This window comes from Babylonia areolata, chromosome 2 (assembly GCF_041734735.1).
Source record: "Babylonia areolata isolate BAREFJ2019XMU chromosome 2, ASM4173473v1, whole genome shotgun sequence".
NCBI classification, from domain to species: Eukaryota; Metazoa; Mollusca; class Gastropoda; order Neogastropoda; family Buccinidae; genus Babylonia; species Babylonia areolata.
In genome coordinates, this window is record NC_134877.1 from 57,106,489 (window position 1) to 57,133,187 (window position 26,699).

At 42.1% G+C, this 26,699-nt stretch overlaps 1 protein-coding gene across 3 annotated transcripts; it reads right to left on the bottom strand.

Moving 5' to 3' along the window:
* Positions 1-648: 648 nt before the first annotated feature.
* On the bottom strand, positions 649-26,346 carry LOC143279518 (solute carrier family 28 member 3-like). 3 transcript variants are annotated; one of them, XM_076583575.1, is made up of 13 exons: positions 26,134-26,346; positions 18,990-19,128; positions 18,021-18,259; positions 14,965-15,141; positions 13,994-14,138; positions 13,054-13,245; positions 11,380-11,541; positions 8,813-8,938; positions 6,681-6,811; positions 5,477-5,645; positions 3,366-3,632; positions 2,291-2,471; positions 649-861 (listed from the first exon to the last, which is right to left on the bottom strand). In XM_076583575.1, exons 3-13 carry the CDS (start codon positions 18,245-18,247, stop codon positions 839-841), a joined length of 1,800 nt encoding a protein of 599 aa, XP_076439690.1. In that variant the 5' UTR covers positions 18,248-18,259; positions 18,990-19,128; positions 26,134-26,346; the 3' UTR covers positions 649-838. The 3 variants fall into 3 exon arrangements, with proteins under 3 accessions (XP_076439690.1, XP_076439688.1, XP_076439691.1); XM_076583573.1 differs by lacking the exon at positions 26,134-26,346 and adding an exon at positions 22,522-22,650; XM_076583576.1 differs by lacking the exon at positions 26,134-26,346 and adding an exon at positions 22,455-22,521.
* Positions 26,347-26,699: the final 353 nt, after the last annotated feature.

The following is a 26,699-nucleotide window of genomic DNA, read 5'->3' on the forward strand; positions in this document are numbered from 1 at the left end:
AACAAGCATTTCGTTGTACCAAAGTTTTGCAATAACTGTCACAATGTTGTTGTTTTTCCTGATTGTCTCTTAAAAACTCCAAATGGATGAAAATGGAAGTCGAAAAACGAATATACCTGCGTTTATTTTACACTTGCGAATTTGTTTACAATTGTTTTAAATCAATGTATTTTTGCATATGAAAGAAGTCAGTTAGTACAACTAAAAAATGTTTACCACTTACCAAACTTAGGATTCTTATTTTAGGCTCCGGGTGCATTGCAAATCATGACTCAGGAACACGATCACAATACACGGACCAAGTAGTGCCATTTTCGTTCGCCAAGAGCGCACCTAGTTGTTACTAAGGAAGGCCGGCAACTCTGTACCACCAGTGATGAAATCACTGAAGCTTAACGACGGTTCGTCTCTCTCTCTCTCTCTCTCTCTCTCTCTCTCTCTTTACACACACACACACACACGTACACACACACACACACACACACACACACACAAACAAACAAACACAAAAACACAAAAACACCACACACAAAAAATACACATAGAAACAGACAGACAGACACAGAGACAGACAGGCAGAGATAGGAACAAAATATGATGTCACAGAACAGGGACATTGAAATGAAAACGAAATGCTTCGGATTCGTTCTGAAAGCACGTGTATTTCACATTCATTTAAGAACTGTCCATGGGTTGTGGTAAAGAGATCTTTGATAAATCCTCCGAACAATGGAATCTGGAAAATGCTGCGTTGATACGCCATGTGGTCTGTAGGCACGTGCTTCCCAGTGACAACGATATCAGATCTTGTGCCGGTAGATGTGTGAAGCTTGAAAGATCAATGTTCCTCGAAAAATAAACCTGCAACGTTAAAAAACAGTTAGGGCCTGCAACGTTCACAATATTGGTGTTTGTGGAGAGAGCGACAGAGACAGAGAGACAGAGAGAGGCAGAGACAGATAGAGGCAGGAAAATTGATAGTGTTCAATCAATAAAATCTGAATTTGAACAAGCATGCACATGTTACAAAACAGGGATAGATACTAAAGCAATTTTCAAATAAAAAAAAAGTTGGAGAGACAGACAGACGGAGAGATGATAAGGAGAGAAAGTGGGAGAGAAAGACAGACAGAGACAGAGAAAGAGAACAAGACAAGACATGAAAGTGTTCTTTGTTTGTCAGGATCATACATAAGCACGGGTGTGCATTTTATTTTCATGGAGCCCTCGACCTCAGTAGGACCTATAATGAATAATAAAGGTACAATGTGTTGGGAATAACATCACATATCATGCTAATACGCTAAAGGACAAATAAGCACAGGCAGGAATTAAGATTATGATGTTGGTGACTCTGACGTTTGTATTCCGCTTTTATTTCTTTGCTTTACTATCTGTATCGGTTTGCCTTTTCCCCTGAGTTTCTTCTTCACTCTTTAACTTCCTTTTAGCATTCCATTCCTCTTTTTTCACCTTCTTTCATATTTTTCCTTCTTTCTTTTGTGTGTCCTTTTCTTCGAACAGCTTGGTTCGTTACAAAACACAGCAAAACACAGAAAATTCACAAGTCGCAACACATACACGACATGACACGACACGAAAAAACACAACCTCATGCATCACACCAGGCCACACCTTTTTATTGGGGGAGTGTGCGGGGGGCCGGGGGGGGGGGATGCTACACCACAGCACAGCCCAACCAAATAAACTCCAATCATAACCATAACCCAACCCGAACTTACTTAGCGTACTGAAAAAGAACCCATGGCAACAAGAGGGTTGTCCTCTGGCAAACTTCTGTGGAATAAATCCACTCTGATAGGTGCACAAACATACAAATATACATGCATGTACTCAAGGCCTGACTAGGCGCGTTTGGTTATGCTGCCGGTCAGACATCTGCCTAGCAGGTGTGACGTGGCGTATATGGATTTGTCTGAACGCAGTGACTCCTCCTTGAGAAACTGAAACGGAAAACCTACCCCAGCCCATCCCAACACCATACTATTTACAGCTTAGTCTGTTGTGAAGGACTATGACTCTCAAACCAGGAGGCAAAATTGCACTGGCTCTTAGTGCTGCAGCCTTGGGGACTAGTTGGCCTTTGGGAACCACCCCAACACCGACTGTCCTAAAACCCTCTTGGCCTAGAAAGTGGGGATGTAACTTTGGCAAGACACTCTCCACTATAATCAAATTCTAGCCCAGATAGTCGAGACAGCAGTTGCCTCCTCTGCTGTTCTGATGGTCATAGTCGAACATGACTGAGTATCATACATTTCATACATACCCGCGATGCAGGCGGTAGTGAAGCAGACGATGCAGCCAGTGATCATGGCCCGTAAAACCAGACGGCTGAGGTCGGAGCGACGGGAGGGCGCCATGGCTCCCAGACCTCCCAGCTGAATGCCCATGGACCCCAGGTTGGCGAAGCCACACAGCGAGTATGTAGCGATCACCTCGGACCGGGCCTGGAGATAAAGGAGAGGGGAAAGTTGAGAGATTCAAAAATTCAAAAATGTATTACTCAAAGATGAAGATTAAATTTAGGCATTGCCTTGTCTTCCATCTGTCCTTGTGCCAACAATAGCGAGAGAAAGAGAGACAGACAGACAGAGAAAGAGAGACAGACAGAGAGACGAAGGCAGAGATACAGAGAGATAGAGACAAAGGCATGGACTCAAAGGCAGAGAGACAGAGACATTGAGGCACAGACACAGACTCAGAGACAGACAGACAGACAGAAAGAAAGAGAAAAGCAGTGTTGTAAGGGAGATGGAAGAGAGACAGAGTTGGGATGGGGGTTGGAGTGGAAAGTTTTAAAGGGGGGTGGGATGGAAAGAGAAAGATAAAGGTTTTCGCATACCGATACCAACTAAACTTCATCCTTTGCAACATCGCATTTTCATGAACACAAATGGCTTGTGTGGCCAGTTAGACTCTATGTCATCAAACATCAACTTGGCAATGTCATGAAATAACAAACTGGACCATGTCATATCATATAACCAACGGACAATGTCATCAAACAAAGAACTGGATAATGTCATTGAATGGCAAACTGAACGATATGGCCAACTGAATCACGTTCTCTAACTTCCAACAGAAAACAGTTCCAGAATTGTCCACTGGTCTCTGTAATTGATAAAAACAGTCAGTTGGACACTGTGATTAAACGGCAGACTAAAACAGTTAACAACCAACCAATAGGACACTATAATCAAAAAAACAAGTGGACAATATTTGAGCTATCTCAGGGCGCGCTTTATAACTAACGTCTTGCGTACAAGCGCTATTGGGAAAAAAGAAACGGAAAGTTCGCGCTTTAGGGCTGTATGTGGCCCTTGCGACAGTCTGTCACGTACCATCAGAACTCCCCCATGCAGCCTGGTGCTGTTCCAGCGGGGCAAGATGATGTCCAGATCATCGTACAGGATGGTGGTGTTGGCTCCAAAAGTAGTGGTGTAGTTGTGGAGCGTGTCCCGGTTGTCCAGCAGGTGGCCCAGCTCTGTGTAGGCCACGAACTCGTTGCTGAAGACCTTGTAGCCGATGAGCTGGGCCACCCGGCGACAGTCCTCGCTGTCCACCCCCATCAGGAAGGTGACCGGGTAGAAGAGGTAGGAGCACAGGAACTGCGGTAAGGGAATTTGAGGTAGGAGGAGGAGGAAGTTTGTTTAATGTCCCCTCAGACATATCGGTGACTGAAGACATCTTATTAGAGTATTAAAGTATACATTTTGAGTATTATCGTTTTGAAGAGAAGTGGGAATGGTGAGTTGGGGGAAACTGGGCTTATAAGGGTGGGGAGTTAGTGTAGGGAATTAAGGTGGTATGCGGGTTGTGAGGGGGAGGGTTAGTGTGTTGAATTAAAGCTTAATGTGGTTTTGGGGGCGGGTAGGCGTCGGGAATTAAGGTGTTCCGGGGTTTGGTCAGTGGGTCAGTCGTGTGAATTGATGTAATACGTGGTTTCGGGGGATGGGTTTTAGTATTGTATATTAGGGTGTTACGTGATTTGGGGGTAGGGTAGGTTTAGTGTTGTGAAAATTATTATTAAAGTGGTATGCGAATTTGTGGGTGGAGTTTAAGTGCTGTGAATTAGGGTGGTACTACGTAGTTTGAAGCGTTCAAATACACTGGCTGCTTTCGATATCATACATGGGTGGCAAAGACATTAGCGTGAAACAGAAATTAACTTAGTGTCACAGTGTTACAAGATACCCACGTAATATCACAAGGACACTTGTGTTTATCGCTTCATTATTTATCATTTCAGTTTAATATCATACCTGGCACAAATACTACTATGACACCACAGCATAACACACAAACACTTGCTTAATGTCACAATGTAATAGTGACATCAGCTTGATATTATAGAGTGACATAGACACTTATTTTTCTCATTATCACAGCACGGAAAAGACATTAGTCACATTACTCTAATGTGTGGAATGCATTATTAGCTTTTTACGTTACACAGTGAATGTCCATGCATGCAGGTCATAGACATTAGCTCGAAATGACAATGTGACACGGGCAGGAGGTTAACGTCACTGATGATTTTACAGTGTGTGATTAATTAGAATATTCCACCCCATAGTTTATAATTATATCATAGCGTAGAAAATATTGTTATGAGATTAAATTCACAAACAGACATGGATATCATATTAAAACGACAGTACACTACAAACTTTAAATTACATCACAGTGTGTCATTGGCTAACTTTTTATTATTTAAATGACAGTACGCTACAAACTGAAGATTACAATACAGTGTACCATTAGCTATTTTTTATGATTAAAATGACAGTACACTACAAACTTTACATTACATCACAGTGTACCATTACCTGTTTCTTTATGATTAAAACGACAGTAGAGTACAAACTGAAGATTACATCACATTTCTTTATGATTAAAACGACAGTACACAGCAAAATTTAGATTACATCACAGTATACCATTACCCATTTCTTCATGATTAAAACGACAGTACACAACAAACTTAAGATTACATTACAGTGTACCATTACCCATTTCTTTATGATTAAAACGACAGTACACAACAAACTTAAGATTACATTACAGTGTACCATTACCCATTTCTTTGTGATTAAAACGACAGTACACAACAAACTTTAGATTACATTACAGTGTACCATTACCCATTTCTTTATGATTAAAACGACAGTACACTACAAACTTAAGATTACGTTACAGTGTACCATTACCCATTTCTTTATGATTAAAACGACAGTACACAACAAACTTTAGATTACATTACAGTGTACCATTACCCATTTCTTTATGATTAAAACGACAGTACACTACAAACTTAAGATTACGTTACAGTGTACACTTAGCTATTTTCAATGATTAAAACGACAGTGGACTACGAACATTAGATCACGTTGCAATGTACTATTCGCTATTTTTTAATGAATCGTCCCCTCGTATGGGCGGACACCCTCACCTCAAAGCTGAGACCATCTATCCCGGCACGGTCCCCGAACCAGGTGAGTGTGGCGTTGAGGAACTCCAGGATGGCCAGAAAGGCCATGACGTTGACGGCCACGTTGGCCACCAGCTTAATGGCCGTGGAGGCTCCAGAGGATGCTGCTTCTATCACGTTGTTGGCTGAGCTGGGAATGGGAAAAGGTGTTGCATGTAAGCGTTGCCTTGTTCTTCTCGCCCCCACTACCCCCACCCCCTTACCTCCCTTATTGTGTGTGTGTGTGTGTGTGTGTGTGTGTGTGTGTGTGTGTGTGTGTAAATGTGTGCGCGCATGTATATGCTGCTTACTCCCTTTCCATTAGCAACTGGAGTCACCACCAACTGGATTAGACAGTTTTTACAGTATGCCCATATCATTTCTCGGAAGTGGCATATGTACACCGAGTATACTGGGGGCGTTTTAGGAAGTATGTGAAAACTACTGTGTGTGTATACAGTCTCAAGAAACAGAGGAAGAAAAAGTGGTGCAGGTGTAGCCAGTTTCTTTTCTGTTATTCCCTTTTTTGTAAACGGAATGGTGTTTGTGACATTTCAGATATTTCAGATTTAAATAGTTGTGTATAACCTAACACTGAACACTGAACACTGAACACTGAACACTTTAATGTCAATAGCTTTACAGCCCTAATGACATGGGGGTTCATAATACAAATAACAACATGCAACAATAGTAATAATATTGATGAAAACAAAGCCAAAACGAAATCAATCAATCTGTGCAACAAAGTGCAGTTCGACCATGCATTCAAAGTAATGGCATGTAGTGAGAAATAAAAACAAAAACATATATAAATGTATAACATAAATATTTTCCATATGAGAATGACAACACAGATTTCACTTTTCACAATTAGCAACACCTGATACTATTTTATTATTGTTGAGGTTTTTTTCGTCGCATGTTATTCGCTTCTGCAATATATTTTGCAAGTGACTGTAGTGAAGTTTCCTGATTTAGATTAAGCACTCCAAAAATATCTTCATTCTTTGCTGAATTTGTTTTAAATAACGTTATGCAGAAAAGACTGAGGGAAGGTTGGAAGGGAGAAAAGAATTTACGACGGAAGACGTGATGGGGAAAAATACACGTAACCAAAAAAATAAAATAAACCCTGAGATTAAACAAAATTAAAACAACTTATTCAGCTGACATGGATATTCACCCTTTGGCAATGTTGAACACTTCCTTGGCATCGATTGTGTTTCTCTCGGTTTCTGGGAAGGTCAGCTTGGACAGAGCCAAGGAACAAGGGGCAGCCATGACAGAGGCACCCAGCAAATAGCTGGCCTTCACCTGGTCAGCAAATGAACAAACAAACAAAAAATACTGTAAAATTTAAGTATTTAGAAAAGAAAGCAAATAGATAATTAAAGAAGAACAAGAACAAGAAAAAGGAGAAGAAGAATAGAAGCAATAATAATAACAATGATAAGCGTTTTACCTGCAAGCAAACCTGGTGAGCTCTAAACAATACGAATCAGCTGTGGGCTTCCAGTGTTTCATGCTTAACACACACACCCCCACCCCACCCCACCCCACCCCCCCACCCCCCACCCCCCGCCCCCTTGTTGAACTTTCGTACTGAGAACACCGTGAAATCATCGCTCCCTCTCTTTTTATTTTATTTTCGGTAGGTCTGTATTGGTTATCTCTGGTACTAGCACCTTCGACACCAGAGGAAATTCTACCACGGCTTCATAGTCTTCAAGGTGTTTGACAGTCTGGCAGGAACCACTATGGGCCACTATGAAAAAATATATATATCGGCCAATAGCTTATCAAGACCACCCAGCAACTGTACTCCGAAGCGACCAGTGCGATATTCACAAAGGTTGCAATAAGGGAGTGGTTCTATATTGGTTCTATATTTAAGCTGGAGTCAGTCAGTGCTGCCTTCTGTCTCCCATGCTGTTCAACATATCCCTGGAACGCACCATCATGTCAGCAGAGTCAACACTGGAGGAAGACCATCACAAACCTTCGCTTCTCAGGGGACATCGACGGCTTGGCAGGTAGTGAGAAAGAACTCGTCCAGCTTGTTAAAAGACTGGACGAAGCATCGACAAGATATGACAATTTTAATCAGCGCCGAAAACAGAACGTTGATGGCCATCCACAACACCGCCATCACTGCTGATACAACTGTCCAGGGACAAAAGCTAGGAATTATTCAACAGCTCACTTATTCTGGATCCAGCATCAGCAATGAAGGGTCCTAATCAGATGTCCTCTTAAGGACAGCAAAAATAACGTCAGCACTGTCCAGACTGAAACCTATATGAAAGGACAGCAACATCTTCATGAAACACAAGATTAGACTCCCGCGTGCAGTGGTATTTTCCATCTTCCTGTATGCATGCGAGACATGGACCTTCACAGTGGATCTGGAAAAAAGAAAAGAAATCAAACCATGGAAATGAGGTGTTATCACAAGATACTAAACATCAGATACATAGATCACATCACCAATGAACAACAAGGAAATGAGGTGTCATCACAAGGTACTAAACATCAGATACTCTGATCACATCACCAATGAACAACAAGGAAATGAGGTGTTATCACAAGATACTAAAACATCAGACACACTGATCAAATCACAAATGAACAAGTGACCCAAACCACCAAGCAACACACTGGACCTTATGAAGATCTGCTGACATCAGTTGTGAAAAGAAAGCCACGCTGACGTGGCCACGTAACAAGATCCAACGGCCTTGCTAAAACATTCCTCCGAGAAACTGTTGAGGGACGAAGACGGAGGGGAAACCAACAACGATGGACTGATGATACTGCAGAATCAATAGAAAAATAATTTGCAGAGAGATACAGGCTTTGACACACAATCGACAGAACTGGAAGAATCTGGTGAACATTTCTGTGTGGCACCCCAACAGCTCTTCACAGAGTTGAGGGGGGAGAAAAAAAAGTATTGTTCATAGCAAATTATTTCAGGAATGAAATGTTACAAATAGGCATTATGGTGTGCAAACAACACTATGTAGCCCCCGCATCACATTAGGCAGACTGGAGCAACAAACAGAAGAAAGGACCACACAGTGGTGGCGAACGAAGGGCGAGAGTGTCATACCTTGAGCGACTGTCTGACTCACACATGAACACTACGCGCTGGTCTGAACGGGGCTCGTGACAAAGGCGCCACAATGCACTGTGCTCGTGACAAAGGCGCCACAATGCACTGTGCTCGTGACAAAGGCACCACAATGCGCTGTGCTCATGACAAAGACGCCACAATGCACTGTACTCGTGACAAAGGTGCCACAGTGCACTCACCCCAAAGGTGATGTAGCTGCCCAGCACAGAGCCGGACACCGTGGCGAAGCCTCCCGTCATGATGGCGTGAAGCTCAGACTTGGTCATCTTCTCCATGAAGGGGCGGATCATTAGTGGGGCTTCTGTCTGACACAAACAGAGACACCCTGTTGTCACAAAAGGTAGTACAGTACAGTACAGTACAGTACAGTACAGTACAGTACAATACGATACGATACGATACGATGCAAATTAATACAATACAATACAATAAACAGAGGCTATGTCTCGCACAGAGGCCTGTAAAGCTGACAGAGACTAATGTCTAACACTCCGGCCTATAAAGCTGACAGACAGGCTGATGTCTAACACAGCGATCTGTAAAGCTGACAGAGGCTAATGTCTAACACAGAGGCCTATAAAGCTGACAGGCAGGCTGATGTCTAACACAGCGGCCTGTAAAGCTGACAGACAGGCTAATGTCTAACACAGCGGCCTGTAAAGCTGACAGACAGTCTAATGTCTAACACAGCGGCCTGTAAAGCTGACAGACAGGCTGATGTCTAACACAGCGGCCTATAAAGCTGACAGACAGGCTAATTTCTAACACAGAGGCCTGTAAGGCTGACAGACAGGCTAATGTCTACCACAGCGGCCTGTAAAGCTAACAGACAGACTGATGTCTAACACAGCGGCCTGTAAAGCTGACAGACATACTGATGCCTAACACAGCGGCCTGTAAAGCTGACAGACAGAATGATGTCCAACACAGCGGCCTATAAAGCTGACAGACAGACTGATGTCTAACACAGCGGCCTGTAAAGCTGACAGACAGACTAATGTCTAACACAGCGGCCTGTAAAGCTGACAGACAGACTGATGTCTAACACAGCGGCCTGTAAAGCTGACAGACAGACTAATGTCGAACACAGAGGCCTGTAAAGCTGACATAGGCTAATGTCTAACACAGCGGCCTGTAAAGCTGACAGACACTAATGTCTAACACAGCGGCCTGTAAAGCTGACAGACAGGCTAATGTCTAACACAGCGGCCTATAAAGCTGACATACAGGCTTATGTCTAACACAGCGGCCTATAAAGCTGACAGACAGGCTTATGTCTAACACAGAGGCCTGTAAAGCTGACAGACAGGCTAATGTCTAACACAGCGGCGTGTAACACTGGTAGAGGCTAATGTCTAACACAGAGGCGTGTAACACTTGTAGAGGCTAATGTCACAGAGCCCTGTAACACTGACAGAGGCTAATGTCTAACACAGCGGCCTGTAACACTCACAAGGGAGCTAACAGAGGCCCGTAACACTGACATAGAGGCTATTCTAACACAGAGACATGCACCTCTGGCAGATAGGCTAATGTCTAACAGAGGCATATAACAGTAACAGAGAGCTAATGTCTAACACAGAGGCTTATAACCCTGGTAAGGGGGCTAGTGTCAAACACAGAGGCCTGCAACAATGGCATAAAAGAGGCTGTCTAACAGAGAGCCCTGTAACACTGGTAGGGATGCTAATGTCTAACACAAAGACCTGTGACAATAACAGAGGGGCTAATGTCTGGTGTGGTTATCTGGTCGCTTGTCACTTGGATGAGACTAAAACCGAGGTCCTGTTGTGCAGTTTGCAGTTTGCACTAAGCGCACGAAAAGAACCCACGGCAACAAAAGAGTTGTCCCCTGGCCGTTGACGGGCGCAATAGCCGAGTGGTTAAAGCGTTGGACTGTCAATCTGAGGGTCCCGGGTTCGAATCACGGTGACGGCGCCTGGTGGCTGAAGGGTGGAGATTTTTACGATCTCCCAGGCCAACATATGTGCAGACCTGCTAGTGCCTGAACCCCCTTCGTGTGTATACGCAAGCAGAAGATCAAAAACGCACGTTAAAGATCCTATAATCCATGTCAGCGTTCGGTGGGTTATGGAAACAAGAACATACCCAGCATGCACCCCCCCGAAAACGGAGTATGGCTGCCTACACGGCGGGGTAAAAACGGTCATACACGTAAAAGCCCACTCGTATGCATACGAGTGAATGTGGGTGTTGCAGCCCACGAACGCAGAAGAAGAAGAAGTCCCCTGGCAAAATTCTGTAGAAACGCCCAATTTGTTAATGAAACAAGTACACTTGCAGACAGAAAAAAAAGAAAGAAAAGAATGAGTGGCACTGCACCGTGGGGACGTGCTCTCCGCGGGGGGAGAGCAGACCACATATTTCACACAGAGAAGTCTGCTGTTGTGACGAAAAAGCAACAGAATATGATAAAAGGGAACAATTTCTAACATAGATGTCTGTGACACTGCCAGAGGGGCTAATGTCTGTCGTATAAAAAAAAATCCTAACGTCTAATAGGGAGGTGTCAGAAAGAAACACACACACACACACACACACACACACACGTGCGCGCGCGCACACACATGCACGCACGCACACACACACACACACACACACGCACGCACACACACACACACACACACACACACACACACACACACACACACACACACACACACACACACACACACACACACACACACACACACACACACACACACACGGCAGGTTCTAGACAGACCTGTCCAACAAAGATGTTGCCGGCTGCGCTAAGAGATTCTGTAGGGGAGGTGTTGAGACAAAAGGCTAGGAACCTGCCCACCACTCCAATCATCGCTTGCATCACCCCCAGGTAGTACAGGACAGAGATGAGGGAACTGAAGTACACGATCACAGGTAACGCCTGAAAACCACGAGGTAACAAAGGTACGGAGGGTTGAGCGCGACAGGAACACACAAACAGACAAGGAAGAACGAACAAACGAATGGTTTGTTGTTTTTTTTAACGAGGGAAGTGGAATAAGCATGCATATGCTTCTTTGCATCCAGGGCCTCAGGGCAATAACACAAAGATGTCAAGATATTCACACACAAAAAGTAACAAAGGGTTGTAGAAATACAAGCATGGCATTATAATCATCGTGCCAATAGACTGGAATGCATGAATAACATGTACATAATCATAGCACTTGAATTTATAACAATATATATATATGTGTGTGTGTGTGGAGAGAGAGAGACAGACAGACAGAGAGAGACACAGAGAGAGAGATACGGCAACAATAAGCCATTTCACATCCATCCCTTTGGGCAAAAGAGAAAATGAAATCAAAACATTCAAACACAATCAAAGGATTGATGGAGTACACACAAGACATTCGAACACACTCAAATACATTGGTAAACATGCTCATGTATATAATCATAATACCTACAGCTGCAGACAAACTGAAACAAAGAGGCAGAGCTAGAGGAAGAGAGAATAAATAGGTTCGAACAAAATAACAAAAAAATAATTTGAAAGTGTTGACAGCCAGCCAGCTGGAAAGTAAGATAGGCAGACAACCAGACATGTACGCAGGTATACAGACAAGTAAACAAGACAGAAAATTAGCCAAACAGACAACCGGGACGGTAGGTAGGCAGACAGACAAAGTAAAAACAGAGCAAGCAAATTAGGAAAGAGCATAAGAAATCGTGTTCACTGATCATTGTTGCGAGCAAGGAAGAATTTCTACATCCCTGCTAAGCAAACACACGTTGCTCACACACAAAAGTGTTCATACCTGCATATGTGCGGGCAACTGCACACGGATTAAACAACAAGCACGCGCTTGAGCGCACACACACACACACACACACACACACACACACACACACACACACACACACACACACACACACACACACAATCACGCGCATCCCCCAACCCTCTTCTCCCTCCCGCTCCTCCACACACAACCCAGTCACTCACTCACGACTCAAGACTGTCAAGCGAACAGACAAAGACAGGCAGACACACAGACAGAGAGACATGTGGAAACAGACAAACAGGTGTAGACAGACATTAACAGAAACCCCTTGAGTTATTCACAACTAGCATTCACCGTCAACAAATTCAAAAACTAAAATCTAAATGACCCAAGAAGAAATGAATATCAAAATCACATCAAACAAATACAGTGACTTATATTCTTTCACGAAAAAGAACCACACAACTTCAGTCCATTTCTGATTTGTTCTTCCAGTTAAATTTTTTTTTAAATTCTTATCTTTAACAGGTTTCCGGTTAACCTAAACACAGGCAAAAATGAAAGGTGCAGGTTTAAGAAAAGAAAGAAAAAAGTTCCCATCGAATTCCCCCAATGTAAAAGAATAAAGCAAAATCTCCAATCCTAAAGCCTCTTTCACAAACCTTCATGGCAAAGATGTGGTCAGTGTATTTATCACCGAAAACGAAGCGCGCTCCTTTGTCGGAATAAGCCAGCAATTCCGTGACCCGGTCCCCCAGCCAATCAAAGGCTTCGTATCCCCAGGACGTGCGAATGATGAGCAAGGCGAATATGTATTGGATGGACAGGCCCCAGAACACCGGGTGCCAGTTCACCTGTCAGGACACATTGGATCAACATAATAACGTCTGCAGAAAGGGGTTTTGTATTGTATTGCAATGTATTGCACTGTACTGTATCATATTGTATTGAATTTATCATACCGGCATATGTCTATAGAAAAGGGTATTGTGCTGCATTGCACTGTATTGTACTGCATTATATTGCATTGTATTGTGTTGCATTGCATTGTATTGTACTGCATTATATTGCATTGTATTGTATTGCATTACATTGTATTGCACTGTACTGTATCATATTGTATCGAATGTATCATACCAGCATATATCTATAGAAAGGGGTATTGTTTTGCATTGCATTGTACTGCATCATATTGCATTGTATTGTATTGTACCAGCATATGTCTACAGAAATGGTAATGTAGCCTATTGTTTTACGTTTTGTCACAACAGATTGCTCTGTGTGAAATTCGGGCTGCTTTCTCCGGGAAGAGTGCGTCGCCACTGGAAAGGGGGAGGAGGGGAGGGGGCCGGAGAGGGGGCTGAAATCAAAATCCTGGTCCCGGTTTGAGGGACTCGTGTGTACGTATTGTGTGTTGTTTGTTGTTAGTATGCGAGTGTTCATCCGCCCCCATCATTAAATCAACGGCCCACTGTACAAGCCAAACATGCCTTCCGCATCCACTCGCACGAGCAAGAAACGTCCGAGTGAAAAGCACACACTCGGATACGCCCACCTGTGTCAGTGTCAGTGTCAGTATCAGTATACTCTCGCAATACTCACATTGGCGGGGCTGGCAGATGTCAGGTAGAGGCAGAGGATAAAAACAGCGATGCCACACAGGGACATGAGGTTCCGGGGGTTCTTTCGACCCATGTCCAGGCCCGTGTAGAGCACGATGAAGCCCAGAACCAGTACGTACAGCGTCCTGCGAAGGGAGAGTGTAGGTACGAGTGGACTTATCGATGAGTGTAGGTACACGTGGACTTATCATCAGAGGGTCTAGGTACACGTGCACTTATCATCAGAGAGTGTAGGAACACGTGGACCTGTCAGAGAGTGAGTGTAGGTACACGTGGACTCCCCACGTCCTCCAAAGCATAAATATCCTACGCCCCCCGTGTTTTCTTATATCCTTTACACACACACACACACACACACACACACACACACACACACACACACACACACATAACACTAATATCACACAAGCACACATGCATCCACTCCCTTTTCTTACACACTGCCTTCTGATTGTCTTGTATACTTTCATTTCAAACAAACACACACACACACACACACACACACACACACACACACACACACACACACACTCACTCCTACCCCCACCCCATCCAAAACACAGTGGCACGCTCTCTCTCTCTCTCTCTCTCTCTCTCTCACACACACACACACACACACACACACACACACACACACACACACACACACACACACACACACACACACACACACACACACACACACACACACACACACACACACACACACACATGCAGAATACAACGATCGACAGAAAGAGACACAACAGGCAAGGGAATGTTGGAAAGAAGATAAGACAGAGACAAGCGACATGGAAGAGACAAACAAAGGACAAAAATCAATCAACAAGGCAGCAAAACACACACACACACACACACACACACACACACACACACACACACACACACACACACACACACACACACACACACACACACACACACACACACACAACCCTCTCAGGATCTCACCAGCGGAATATCACGCTGAAGCGAGGCGAGCGCCTACAGCAACTGGTGCAGCCTGATACCAGTCTGGCCTTGAAGGTGGCTGGCAAGAGATGGACAAGGATCAGCAGGCATCCGAACACAGTGCACACCAGCAGTCGCATGGACCCTTCGTCCCCAAACCGGTAATACATACAGTAGCTGGAGAGAATATGGACAGAATAGAATAGAACAGATTATGTCTTTATTACCAAGAGTAACTTCGTCCCCGAACACAGTAGCTGGAGAGAATGAGAATAGAATAGAGCAGAACATAATCATGCATTTATTACCGAGTGTACTTCGTCAACGAACCACTAATACACACAGTAGCTGGAGAGAATATGCTCAGAATAGAATAGAACAGATTATGTCTTTATTACCAAGAGTAACTTCGTCCCCGAACACAGTAGCTGGAGAGAATGAGAATAGAATAGAGCAGAACATAATCATGCACTTATTACCGAGTGTACTTCGTCAACGAACCACTAATACACACAGTAGCTGGAGAGAATATGATCAGAATAGAATAGAACAGATTATGTCTTTATTACAAAGAGTAACTTCGTCCCCGAACACAGTAGCTGGATAGAATGAGAATATAATAGAATAGAGCAGAACATAATCATGCATTTATTACCGAGTGTACTTCGTCAACGAACCACTAATACACACAGTAGCTGGAGAGAATATGATCAGAATAGAATAGAACAGAACAGATTATGACTTTATTACCAAGTGTAACTTCGTCCCCGAACCGCTAATACATACAGTAGCTGGATAGAATGAGAATAAAATAGAACAGAGTAGAACATAATCATGCATTTATTACCGAGTGTACTTCGTCAACGAACCGCTAATACATACAGTAGCTGAAGAGAATGTGAATGGAGTGTGGAGTGTTGGCCCAGAGGTAACGCGTCCGCCAAGGAAGCTAGAGAATCTGAGCGCACTGGTTCAAATCCCAGTCGCCAGTATTTTCTTACCCTCCACTAGACCTTGAGTGATGGTCTGGACGCCAATCATTCGGATGAGACGATAAACCAATGTCCCGTGTGCAGCATGCAATTAGCGCACGTAAAACAACCCACGGCAATAAAAGGGTTGTCAGAGACAAAATTGTATAGAAAAATCGACTTCGATAGGAAAACAAATAAAATTGTAGGCAAAAAAAAAACACCATTAAAACAAAAATGGGTGGCGCTGGTAGTGTCGCGACATGCACTCCTTAGGAGAGCAGCCTGAATTTCACACAGAGAAATCTGATGCGACAAAAAAGAGTAATACAATACAATACAATGAAAAGAATAGAACAGAATATGTCTCTATTACCAAGTGTAATTTCGTCCCCGAACCGGTAATACATACAGTAGATGGACAGAATATGAATAAAACAGAATATGTCATTATTACCAAGTGTAGATTCCTCCCCAAACGATTAACACATACAGCAGCTGGAGAGAATGTGAATAGAATAGAATAGAATAGAACATAATCATGTTTTTACTACCAACTATACCTTCGTCCCCGAACCGCTAATACATACAGTAGCTGGAGAGAATAATGAATAGAATAGAGCAGAACAGAATATGTATCTATTACCAAGTGTACTGGGGGTTACACGGAATATCGGAGGAGGGGAGTACGGGGGGGGGGGGGGGGGGGGTAGTACATAAAAAGGTAACAAACATAAATGGAAAAACATTTACAAGTGCAGATACGCACATACATGTGCATATCAATATATGAACTTGTGCATGCGCACTAATATATTATACCATATTACATTATATTACTCACAATAGATTCAGTGCTCACCAAAACAGTTAAAGGACCATTTTGTACCGTTTTTCTTTTATTGAGCAATGCGAAACGACGTTGAATTTCTTTAAAAGCAAACAGCGGTGCATGCAAAGCAATGTAGTGAGCATCATACGTAACCAGGGACGCCTTCTTGTGGATTCTTTACAATGAAAAGCAACGGCTTCGTTTATATACTACTGAAAAATTGCTTTTTTTTTTTTTTTTTTTACTGAAACATCGGCGTTTCAAAGGCTTTTTTTTCTTCAGGATATTCACGTTGCACGTGTACCTGACATTTCAATGACAGGCCAGAGGTGGTGACGGACTGCACCCTGCATAATAAATTATCTCTCGGTTTTCTTTAATTTCATGACTACACACCCGATTTTCTTCTTCTTCTTCTTCTTCTTCTTCTTTCTTTCTTTCTTTCTTTCTTTCTTTCTTTTTTTTGTGTGTGTTTTGTTTTGTTTTGTTTTGAAGTGGTCCTAAACTTTTTCTGTGAAATCTGTATGTTATTAGAATTATGTTGTTATGTGATTGTCTCTCTCTCTCTCTCTCTCTCTCTCTCTCTCTCTCTCTCTCTCTCTCTCTCGTGTGTGTGTGTATGTGTGTCTGTCCGTATGTCTGTCTGTCTGTCAATCCGCCCCTCCTTCTCTCTCTCTCTCTCTCTCTCTCTCTCTCTCTCTCTCTCTACTGTGTGTGCATGCATGTATGTATGTACTTGCGCGTGCACAAAACCACCCCCACCAACACCACCAGAGACAACCTCCACCAACATTACACCTCTCTCTCTCTCTCTCTCTCTCTCTCTCTCTCTCTCTCTCTCTCTCAGACGAAGAAGACAAAGAAGACGAGGTACATTTTGTTTTTAGTTGTCCAGCTCTTTGTAGAATTAGAGAAAAATATATACCACCTAAGTACTATCGACAGACATGTTATTCAAGCTGAGTTTATTATTGTCATCCACGAGACTTGCTGATATATGGAATCTGGCACTGTTTTTACACCAGGCATTTAAATTTCGGGATATCGTGACATCTTAAGATGCTGTACTTCATTGCAGCGTTTATGTAATATGTGTACTTATTATGGTTGGTTATATATTTTCATTTTGTTTGTTATTACTTATATTGTCACTTACCCCTTCATAAGGGGCCTAGGCCTATTGATGAATAAATAAATTTAATAATCTAATAATAATCCCTATCTCTCTCTCTCTTCATACCCTAAAACCTTACCCGAAGTAAGCAAAATAGAGGACCAGGAGGATACACCTGACCGCCACCCCAACCTGACGATTGTGTTTCTGCACCTGGGTCTTGAGGAAGTTCTGGATGGAGCCCACCACGTTCCTCCTGGGGGTCGTCTTTGTCATCATCTCCTGCTCGTACTGCTGCTGCTCAATATGCACCCCGTTGGGCGGCGGGTGCTCAGGAGAGGCTGCCTGGGCGGCTTCAGGGTTCATTTTGGTTATCTTCTGTCAGGTGGGGATATATATACATATACATATATACGAGAGTGAGAGACGGAGACAGGATAAGGCAAAGCAAGAAGTGTTGTATTTTTTCATGAGCCATTGAAACATTACACACATGCATCTTTGTATACACACACACACACACACACACACACACACACACACACACACACACACACACACCATACAACAAAACGTTTGATGTCAAAAATACTAATCAAACATAAAAAAAAGACCTACTCGGGCAAACAAGGGGAGGAGCGAGAGGGTTTGGGGCGAGGAGAGCAGCTTTTACTGCGATGAATTCGGGGTTTATGAATGCATTTATTTCATTGTTTTTTCGAGGTAAAGAAGATGCATTTTTATTTTTTGTTCTACGACGATTTTTAGATATTTTTTTCGTTTCGTTTCAAGCGAAAAGGCGCATACAGCTTCAAGAACATGCACTATAGCAAGATGTCTTAATAAATAGATAAAATGAAATACACATTATCTCGAACAAATAGAAAAAAGAAGATTTGTGTTTATCTGCTACATCAATTTACTGTATTTTTATGACCTTGTACAGGAAAAAGAGTGGTGATGTATTCGATTGGCTGATGTCCATCAGTTGGAAAGACAAGTTACAGATTCGGACATTGATAATAATACAAAAAGCGATAGAAAAAATCAATGCACAATGCATTCTCACATCTTTAAAAACAAACAAACAAACCCACTCAATTCTTACGTTATCGCCAGCTTCAATATCTTCGTCCGGTTGAAAGCAGAATTGACGTTCTGATATTCTGGTTGGTTTGAGTTCTGGCTGGCTGATGTCATCTCCATGTCTGGCAACGCACGGTGGAACCTCTAGACTGGTTGGACCTCTGCAAAACACATCCATGGGTAGTTCTATTTGAAGCTGTACATATAAAGTATATAACTAAATCCTAAGTTGACAAAGAAGTATGTGTAGCAATATTAATTTCTGGGTATTTTATCGTGCTAAAACAAGAGAGGCAAGGCCTTCAAGACTCACTTGTAATACACTTTAAAAAAAATCTAATTGTTAAAATGTGTTCTGTATTTGTTATTATAAAGCTTCGGGTCAAAAGAAAAAGAAAAAAAAAGTCCTAACGGCAGATTCGAACCCCGCGTGTTCGGGTGAGAAGTAACTGTCTTACCCATTACACTATCGTGGCTCCTTCACTGACGTTCAAAAATATAATATTTAAACATGCTTTTTTAAAGGGCGATAAATCAATTGCGGTATTCGCAGTGAGAACGCTGTTTAAATCATATTATTCTGGTGTATCTTGGGCATTCAAAAAATCTGTAAGGGCAATTAAAATTTTTTTTAAGTCCGCGGTAAAGGAGACGTGGCTATCGCAACAATCACACTGCAACATTTAGCCGTTTTCTCTGGATCTAGATAGATGTACAAGTCTAGTTACACCCTGTTGACACGGTCGATTCAATTTCTCTTTTATGTTCATTCTAGTTTTAAAGCTGTTTAAACTAATAACATGTAGAGCCAAGTACGAGTACTTCTAAACGTCGTATGAAGTGAAAAGGACTTCATTTTAAGAAAAGTCAAGACTGGAAATTTTTACGTTTCATCAATTCAAGGGTATTAACTCTCGTGGTTTATTATTTTTAACTGTGAATTCCAACTGATTCTGTGGATATTTTTATGGCAGTTTGGGGCATAATCCAGTAAGTAATGAGGCGTTCACAAATCTTTCTCTGAATAAATATATAACGGTCTCCTTCTCCAACTTTCCATCACATGTTATCGTGTATTGTCGATTGAATATAGGATTGAACGGGCAGGTCAACAACTTGAAACAAAATGGCGTCCTTCGCGTTCGCGAAGAATATGAGCACGCGCTTTGAATATGTATAAATATGTGTACGCAGTTAATTTTTCCCCATGACCTTCAGGGCTCAGCCAATAGATCTACAAAGTCCACTCGTATTATTGATTTTAGTATTTTCCGAAAAAAAGACCACTTGGGTGAATGAACATAGTGAAAGCCCTGTACACTGAGAGTAAAAAACACACAAGCTTTTTATGTATTGAGTATAATTTCAAAATGTAATGTTTAAGATGAGAAAGATCAGTTTAAAGCAAATTAAGCCCCCTAACATTAATTGCAGATTAATTTCCCTTTTTTACTATCTGCACCAAAGACATGCAAAATAAATATAACTTCCATGCTTAGCAAAAGAAGTTCCTGTTTGAACAAAAAATTATAAAAATGACTGCTCTTGTTGTTGTGTCAGAATATCAGATCAAAGTGCCAAGTTTAGAGAATTAAAAAAGTACAAATGTAACAGTAAGTTCAGTTTGCATATAATTTGGCTTCTTTTTTTTCTTTTTTTTGTGCCTATCCCAGAGATGCAATATTGTTTTAAACAAGATGACTGGAAGGAACTGAATTTTTCTATTTTTATGCCAAATTTGGTGTGAACTGACGCAGTATTTGCAGAGAAAATGGCAATGTTAAAGTTTACCACGGACACAGAGAGAGAGAGAGAGAGAGAGAGAGAGAGAGACAACCGAACACCGGGTTAAAACATAGACTCACTTTGTTTACACAAGTGAGTCAACCAGGAACCATTATGTGATCCTGTGCTAGCGAATATTTACCACAAATTTCGAGTCTGTCAATTCAGATTCAGTCACAAGAAAGAAAAACAAAAGAATCAAAATGATGGTGTGCTAGATCAAAAACTGACAACACACACACACACACACACACACACACACATGACCCTTCTGTGGGAGACATAATGTAATGACATTTCCAGACAGCATTGCAAAGTAACAAAATTAACATTGTATGCTACTGACTGGGTGCTAGATCATTCAATTAGCATAATTCGTCACCTCTTAAGTGAGAAACATACGGCGTCGTTTAAATGACATGACAGGCATAAACAGGCATTCAACAATTCTGTTTCACTAAGCAGATTTGTCATGAACATAGCAACACGGAAGAAACAGGAATATTCTTTCCACGAATAAGCTCATTGTACACAGAGAGAGAGAGAGAGAGAGAGAGAGAGAGAGACTCAAGACTCAAGAATTCATTACACGAGGAGAATATTATGGAATTACCTAGTCTTCCAATCTGTCAATGTGACAACAACAACAACAATAATGATAATATCATCATCATCATCATCGTGATAATAATCATATAACAATTATGAAAGGAACACACACACACACACACACACACACGGAAAAAAGTTAATGCATGTTGTAATAAATAAGCAGATAGTAGCAAGATACATCTAGAAATACATTAACTGGAGGTTATTTCGGTACGTGAATTCAACACCCACATACAATAAACGAAAGAGATATGACCGGAGAGAGAGAGAGAGAGAGAGAGAGAGAGAGAGAGAGAGAGAGAGCAGACATTTAGGACAACAGATAAACACAATCATATCATTATACGTACACAATGATGAGGAAGCCGATGATGCTAATGATGCAAGCAACAAGCAACAGCAAAACAGAGAGGGAGTGACAAAGAGAGAGGGATGCGACACAAAGACAGACAGACATACAGAATGCAGACAGATAGACAAACAGAGATAGAGACACGAAACGAAACGAAATTTTATTCAACCGGGGAAATGAGAAAAGCAATTAACATGCTTTTCTCACCTAGCCCTGGTACGTAAAAATGCATTAACGCATTGAAATTAGAACAGTTTTTTTTTTTCCAAGAGGAAACAAACATTCACAGTTAGAGAGACAGGAGAAGGGTCTGGGAGCGGAAGATAAAATTCGTCATAATATGTAACAGACCTTGTGCTAATCAGAATTGTCATTAATGATCCGGGAGAATAAAGCTGAAGAAAATTTGAAAGATTCTGACATTTCTTTTCTGAAGATAACGTATTCTCAATCGACAGTCACTCACGATTACTGACATGACAGCAATGTACAACAGCTTCTTGTATAGTTGATGCATTCATCCTTGTTTTTAAACCGATTGGTTTGCATCTGACAACAAACGTCAAGTTCCATGACCAAAACAAAATCTGTTCTATTCACACAAAAGCAAACAGCAACGCAAAATGAACCAAAATATGCCAACCCCCTCAAAAAAGCAAAAACAACAACAACAACCAGGCTAACAAACCTACAAGGAAACTGTAACGCAAGCATTAAGAACCACTCAGTCAACCTCACCTTATCCGTATGTCCACATGCAACGACTACCCGTATAGTATCCACCCCAACATTTCCTTGGCCTTACCTTCCTCCGTTTCCACACACACATATACCCCCGACTGGTCCGCCTTGCAGAAGCAGACTCATGCAAGGTATAAACCACACAGAGACCTTTCTTCACTGACAATCGACGTGGCCTTCTTTGCTGTACAGGATGTCGAAAACCTCTGTGTGTGTGTGTGTGTGTGTGTCTGTGTGTGCGTGTGTGTGTGGGGGGGGGCGAGGGGGGGCGTTTTCAACACAATCCAGCTGCTAAGATTTGACAGATCAGGTCCCGAGAGCCGAGCGCAATAAGAAACTTAAAACATAAAAATTTATTTTTAAAATCAGTGTTGTACTTTAACGTTGAGGATGAGCTTTTATTGTGTGTTTATACTTCATGGGTTTCCTCACATTCACAATGACAGATTGTAATGTTACTTCAGTAACTGTCTGAATGTACTGCTCTCACATTTGAAAGTCAGCATTGTACACAAACCTTAAGACTAAGGTTTTTGACTAAACGGGTGTCTCCACATTGTAATCAAAAATTATTTTTCAAGTGACACTTGAACACTACTTTAAGATAAACTGGATGGATATACTGCTCTCAGATTTGTACCTTTTAGAGAGGTTATATCTCCCACTGCTAATAACTTTTCTGGGAGTGATAATGCATTCATTCTGACTTAACCATTGATTCATTGTCGGGCTTGTGGCTAATAATGCTGTTTTCCACTGTCGGTTACTTCATTAAAACATGTCGATTCTATTTCTTCTTGCTTGTATAATCACATTCTAAGAAAACGCATGTTAATTTTTGCCACTATCGCGTATATTGTTGAAAGCCAATATTTTTTTCGTGATTTTTTTTCATGTACCCGCTCTGTGTGTGTGTGTGTGTGTGTGTGTGTGTGTGTGTGTGTGTGTGCGTGCGTGCGTGCGTGTATGCGTACGTGCGTGTGTGTGTATTACACATGTGTGTAACGAAGTCTTCTTGTCTTGCACTGTTTTGGCTGAGGCCCCCTTAACTTGATAACCTGACGACCTTTCCTCTGCAGTAGGTTCCCTCTTGACCGACTTTGTCACCCACAGCTGGGTCATCCTCTGTCAGGAAACACGACGGAAGTCAAACAGACCAACATTAAAAAAACACTTTAAAGCATCAGATTTGTGATTTTGATGATGATATGATGATGATGATGGTTGTTGTTGTTGTTGTTGTGACTGATATTGTTGAATTCTCTCTTTATTCTCTCTCTATTTTGTTGATAAAACACGCGTGCATAAATCAGTTCTATATCTTCTTTGGAATCAAATCCATGCACCGAACTGAAAGACGAATACCTTCAATGCAAGGTGGGGAGAAGTGGGGGGGGGGGATAAAGATCGCCATATACTGGACCAAAAGGGACACAGATACTCACTGTATATTGAACAAAAACGAACATACAACTTGCCGCAGATATGACCAAAAAGAACATACAACTGACCATAATTTTTATAGGACCAGAGGGAACATACAACTCACCATTTATAGGACCAAAAGGACCACACAACACGCTGTGTGAGGGACCAAAAGACACTTAAAAACTGTCATGTCAAAAGGGAGATAAAAATCGCTATTTGAGGGACCAAAAATTGACGTGAAAATCGACAATACAATACAATACAATACAATACAAGACAATACAATACACATAATCTATTGTCTATACTTAGGTACAGAGATTTCCTTTTTGGCAACAGCACGTGCCCAACATAAAAACAAACATATAAACACATCCAAGTTTAAAAGGGACATGAGTAAAAATCGACACATCTAAGACCAAAAGGAACATACAATCCGCCGTATATACAGGATCAACAGGGACAACAGGCTCGCCGTACGTAGGAACAAAAGGGGCAAACTGATCGCCGTACGTAGGATCGAAAGGGGCAAACTGTTCCCAGTATAGGATCAAAAGGGGCAAACTGTTCCCAGTATAGGATCAAAAGGGGCAAACTGTTCCCAGTATAGGATCAAAAGAGGCTAACTGTCTGTTCCCAATATAGGATCAAAAGAAGCTAACTGTTCCCAGTATAGGATCAAAAGAGGCAAACTGTTCCTAGTATAGGATCGAAAGGGGCAAACTGTTCCCAGTATAGGATCAAAAGGGGCAAACTGTTCCCAGTATAGGATCAAAAGAGGCAAACTGTTCCCAGTATAGGATCAAAAGAGGCAAACTGTTCCCAGTATAGGATCAAAAGAGGCAAACTGTTCCCAGTATAGGATCAAAAGAGGCAAACTGTTCCCAGTATAGGATCAAAAGAGGCAAACTGTTCCCAGTATAGGATCAAAAGCGGCAAACTGTTCCCAGTATGTAGGACCAAAAGCGGCAAACTGATCGCCATACGTAAGACCAAAAGGGGCAAACTGTTCGCCGTACGTAAAACCTAAAGGGGCAAACTGTTCGTCGTACGTAAAACCTAAAGGGGCAAACTGTTCGCCGTACGTAAGACCAAAAGGAGCAAACTGTTCGCCTTACGTAAGACCAAAAGGGGCAAACTGTTTGCCGTACGTAGAACCAAAAGGACACTTACAAAAAACACGCCATATACGGGACCAAACTGAACACAAAGGCCGCCATGTATAGAACCAAACGGAACACAAAGCCCGCCATGTATAGAACCAAACGGAACACAAAGGCAGCCATGTATAGAACCAAACGGAACACAAAGCCAGCCATGTATAGAACCAAACGGAACACAAAGGCCGCCATGTATAGAACCAAACAGAACACAAAGGCAGCCATGTATAGAACCAAACGGAACACAAAGGCCGCCTTGTATAGAACGAAACGGAACACAAAGGCCGCCATGTATAGAACCAAACGGAACACAAAGCCCGCCATGTATAGAACCAAACGGAACACAAAGGCAGCCATGTATAGAACCAAACGGAACACAAAGGCCGCCATGTATAGAACCAAACGGAACACAAAACCCGCCATGTATAGAACCAAACGGAACACAAAGGCAGCCATGAATAGAACCAAACGGAACACAAAGGCCGCCTTATATATAGAACCAAACGGAATACAGGAATACAGGATAAAAGGATACAGATAAACTTCGCGTGTGTGGGGAAAGGAAGAGAAGATGAGAAAGAACATGAGTGATTGTGGTGATCATTAGAAGAAGAGATGAGAAATAGGAGGGTGGGGGTAGAAAGAAGAAGAAGAAAAAACAGCAACAGCAGCAGCAACACGAAGAACAACAACAACAACAACAGCAGCTGCAACAACAACAACAACATATCAATTTTTTTAGAGATGGCGCACCAAGAGCCTCAATGCTGAACAGAAACATAATTAACTCCCTTATCTCGTTATCATAGTGATGAAGGAAACTTTTTTTCTTTTCTTTTCTAATCCCTGAATCTGGATACTGAATCGAATCAATGGCAAATTTTGAACTGGTCTCTGCCGGTCCATAACCAACACTCCTGTGAAATTTCCGAAAAATCCATGCACAGCCTTTTGCATACTCCTGTTGACAAACCAATCAGTCAGCCAGCCAAAGTGAAAACATAACCTCACTGGCAAAGGTTACAACAACAATGACGACGACGACAAGAACGAGTTGAGGAAACATAAAAATGAAGATACTGCATTACCTTGCAAGTTCTTTCAAGTCGCCTTAAAATGTTCACTTGGACTATGGTCACTGCAGTAGAAATGAATATCCCTTCTCAGTCGTCAGTCAATTTCACTCTTTGTATCGTGGAAAGGAAATCCGAAATTCAGTTTAAACATCTTTGTCTCGATACACTCCGAAACCGAACAGAACAATATGTCAGTCAACTCACTCTTCGTTTCCTGCAAAAGAAAATAGTAAACTCGGTTAAAAGAAAAAAAATCTTTCGATAAAGGAGCAGAGCATACGAGGTCACCATGTGATCGAGGCTCAAAACTTTTGTTTCTTCTCTTTTTTCTTCTTCTTCTTCTTCTTTTCTTTTTTTAAATCGTTCTCAAAAAGTTCTCCTCCACGCCCCAACCACCCCAGTCCCCAAACTCCACCCCCATCCTTTCCCTTCCCAGCCAGCCACCCCCCACACCCCCCGTCCCCCTATCCTCGCCACTCAGCCCCTACTTTCCTTCTCAGCCACCATCTCCACGACCTGTACCCTCCCCCCACCCTCGATCTGCAGTGTTATCAGAACTAGTGTGCTGGAAGAGAAGC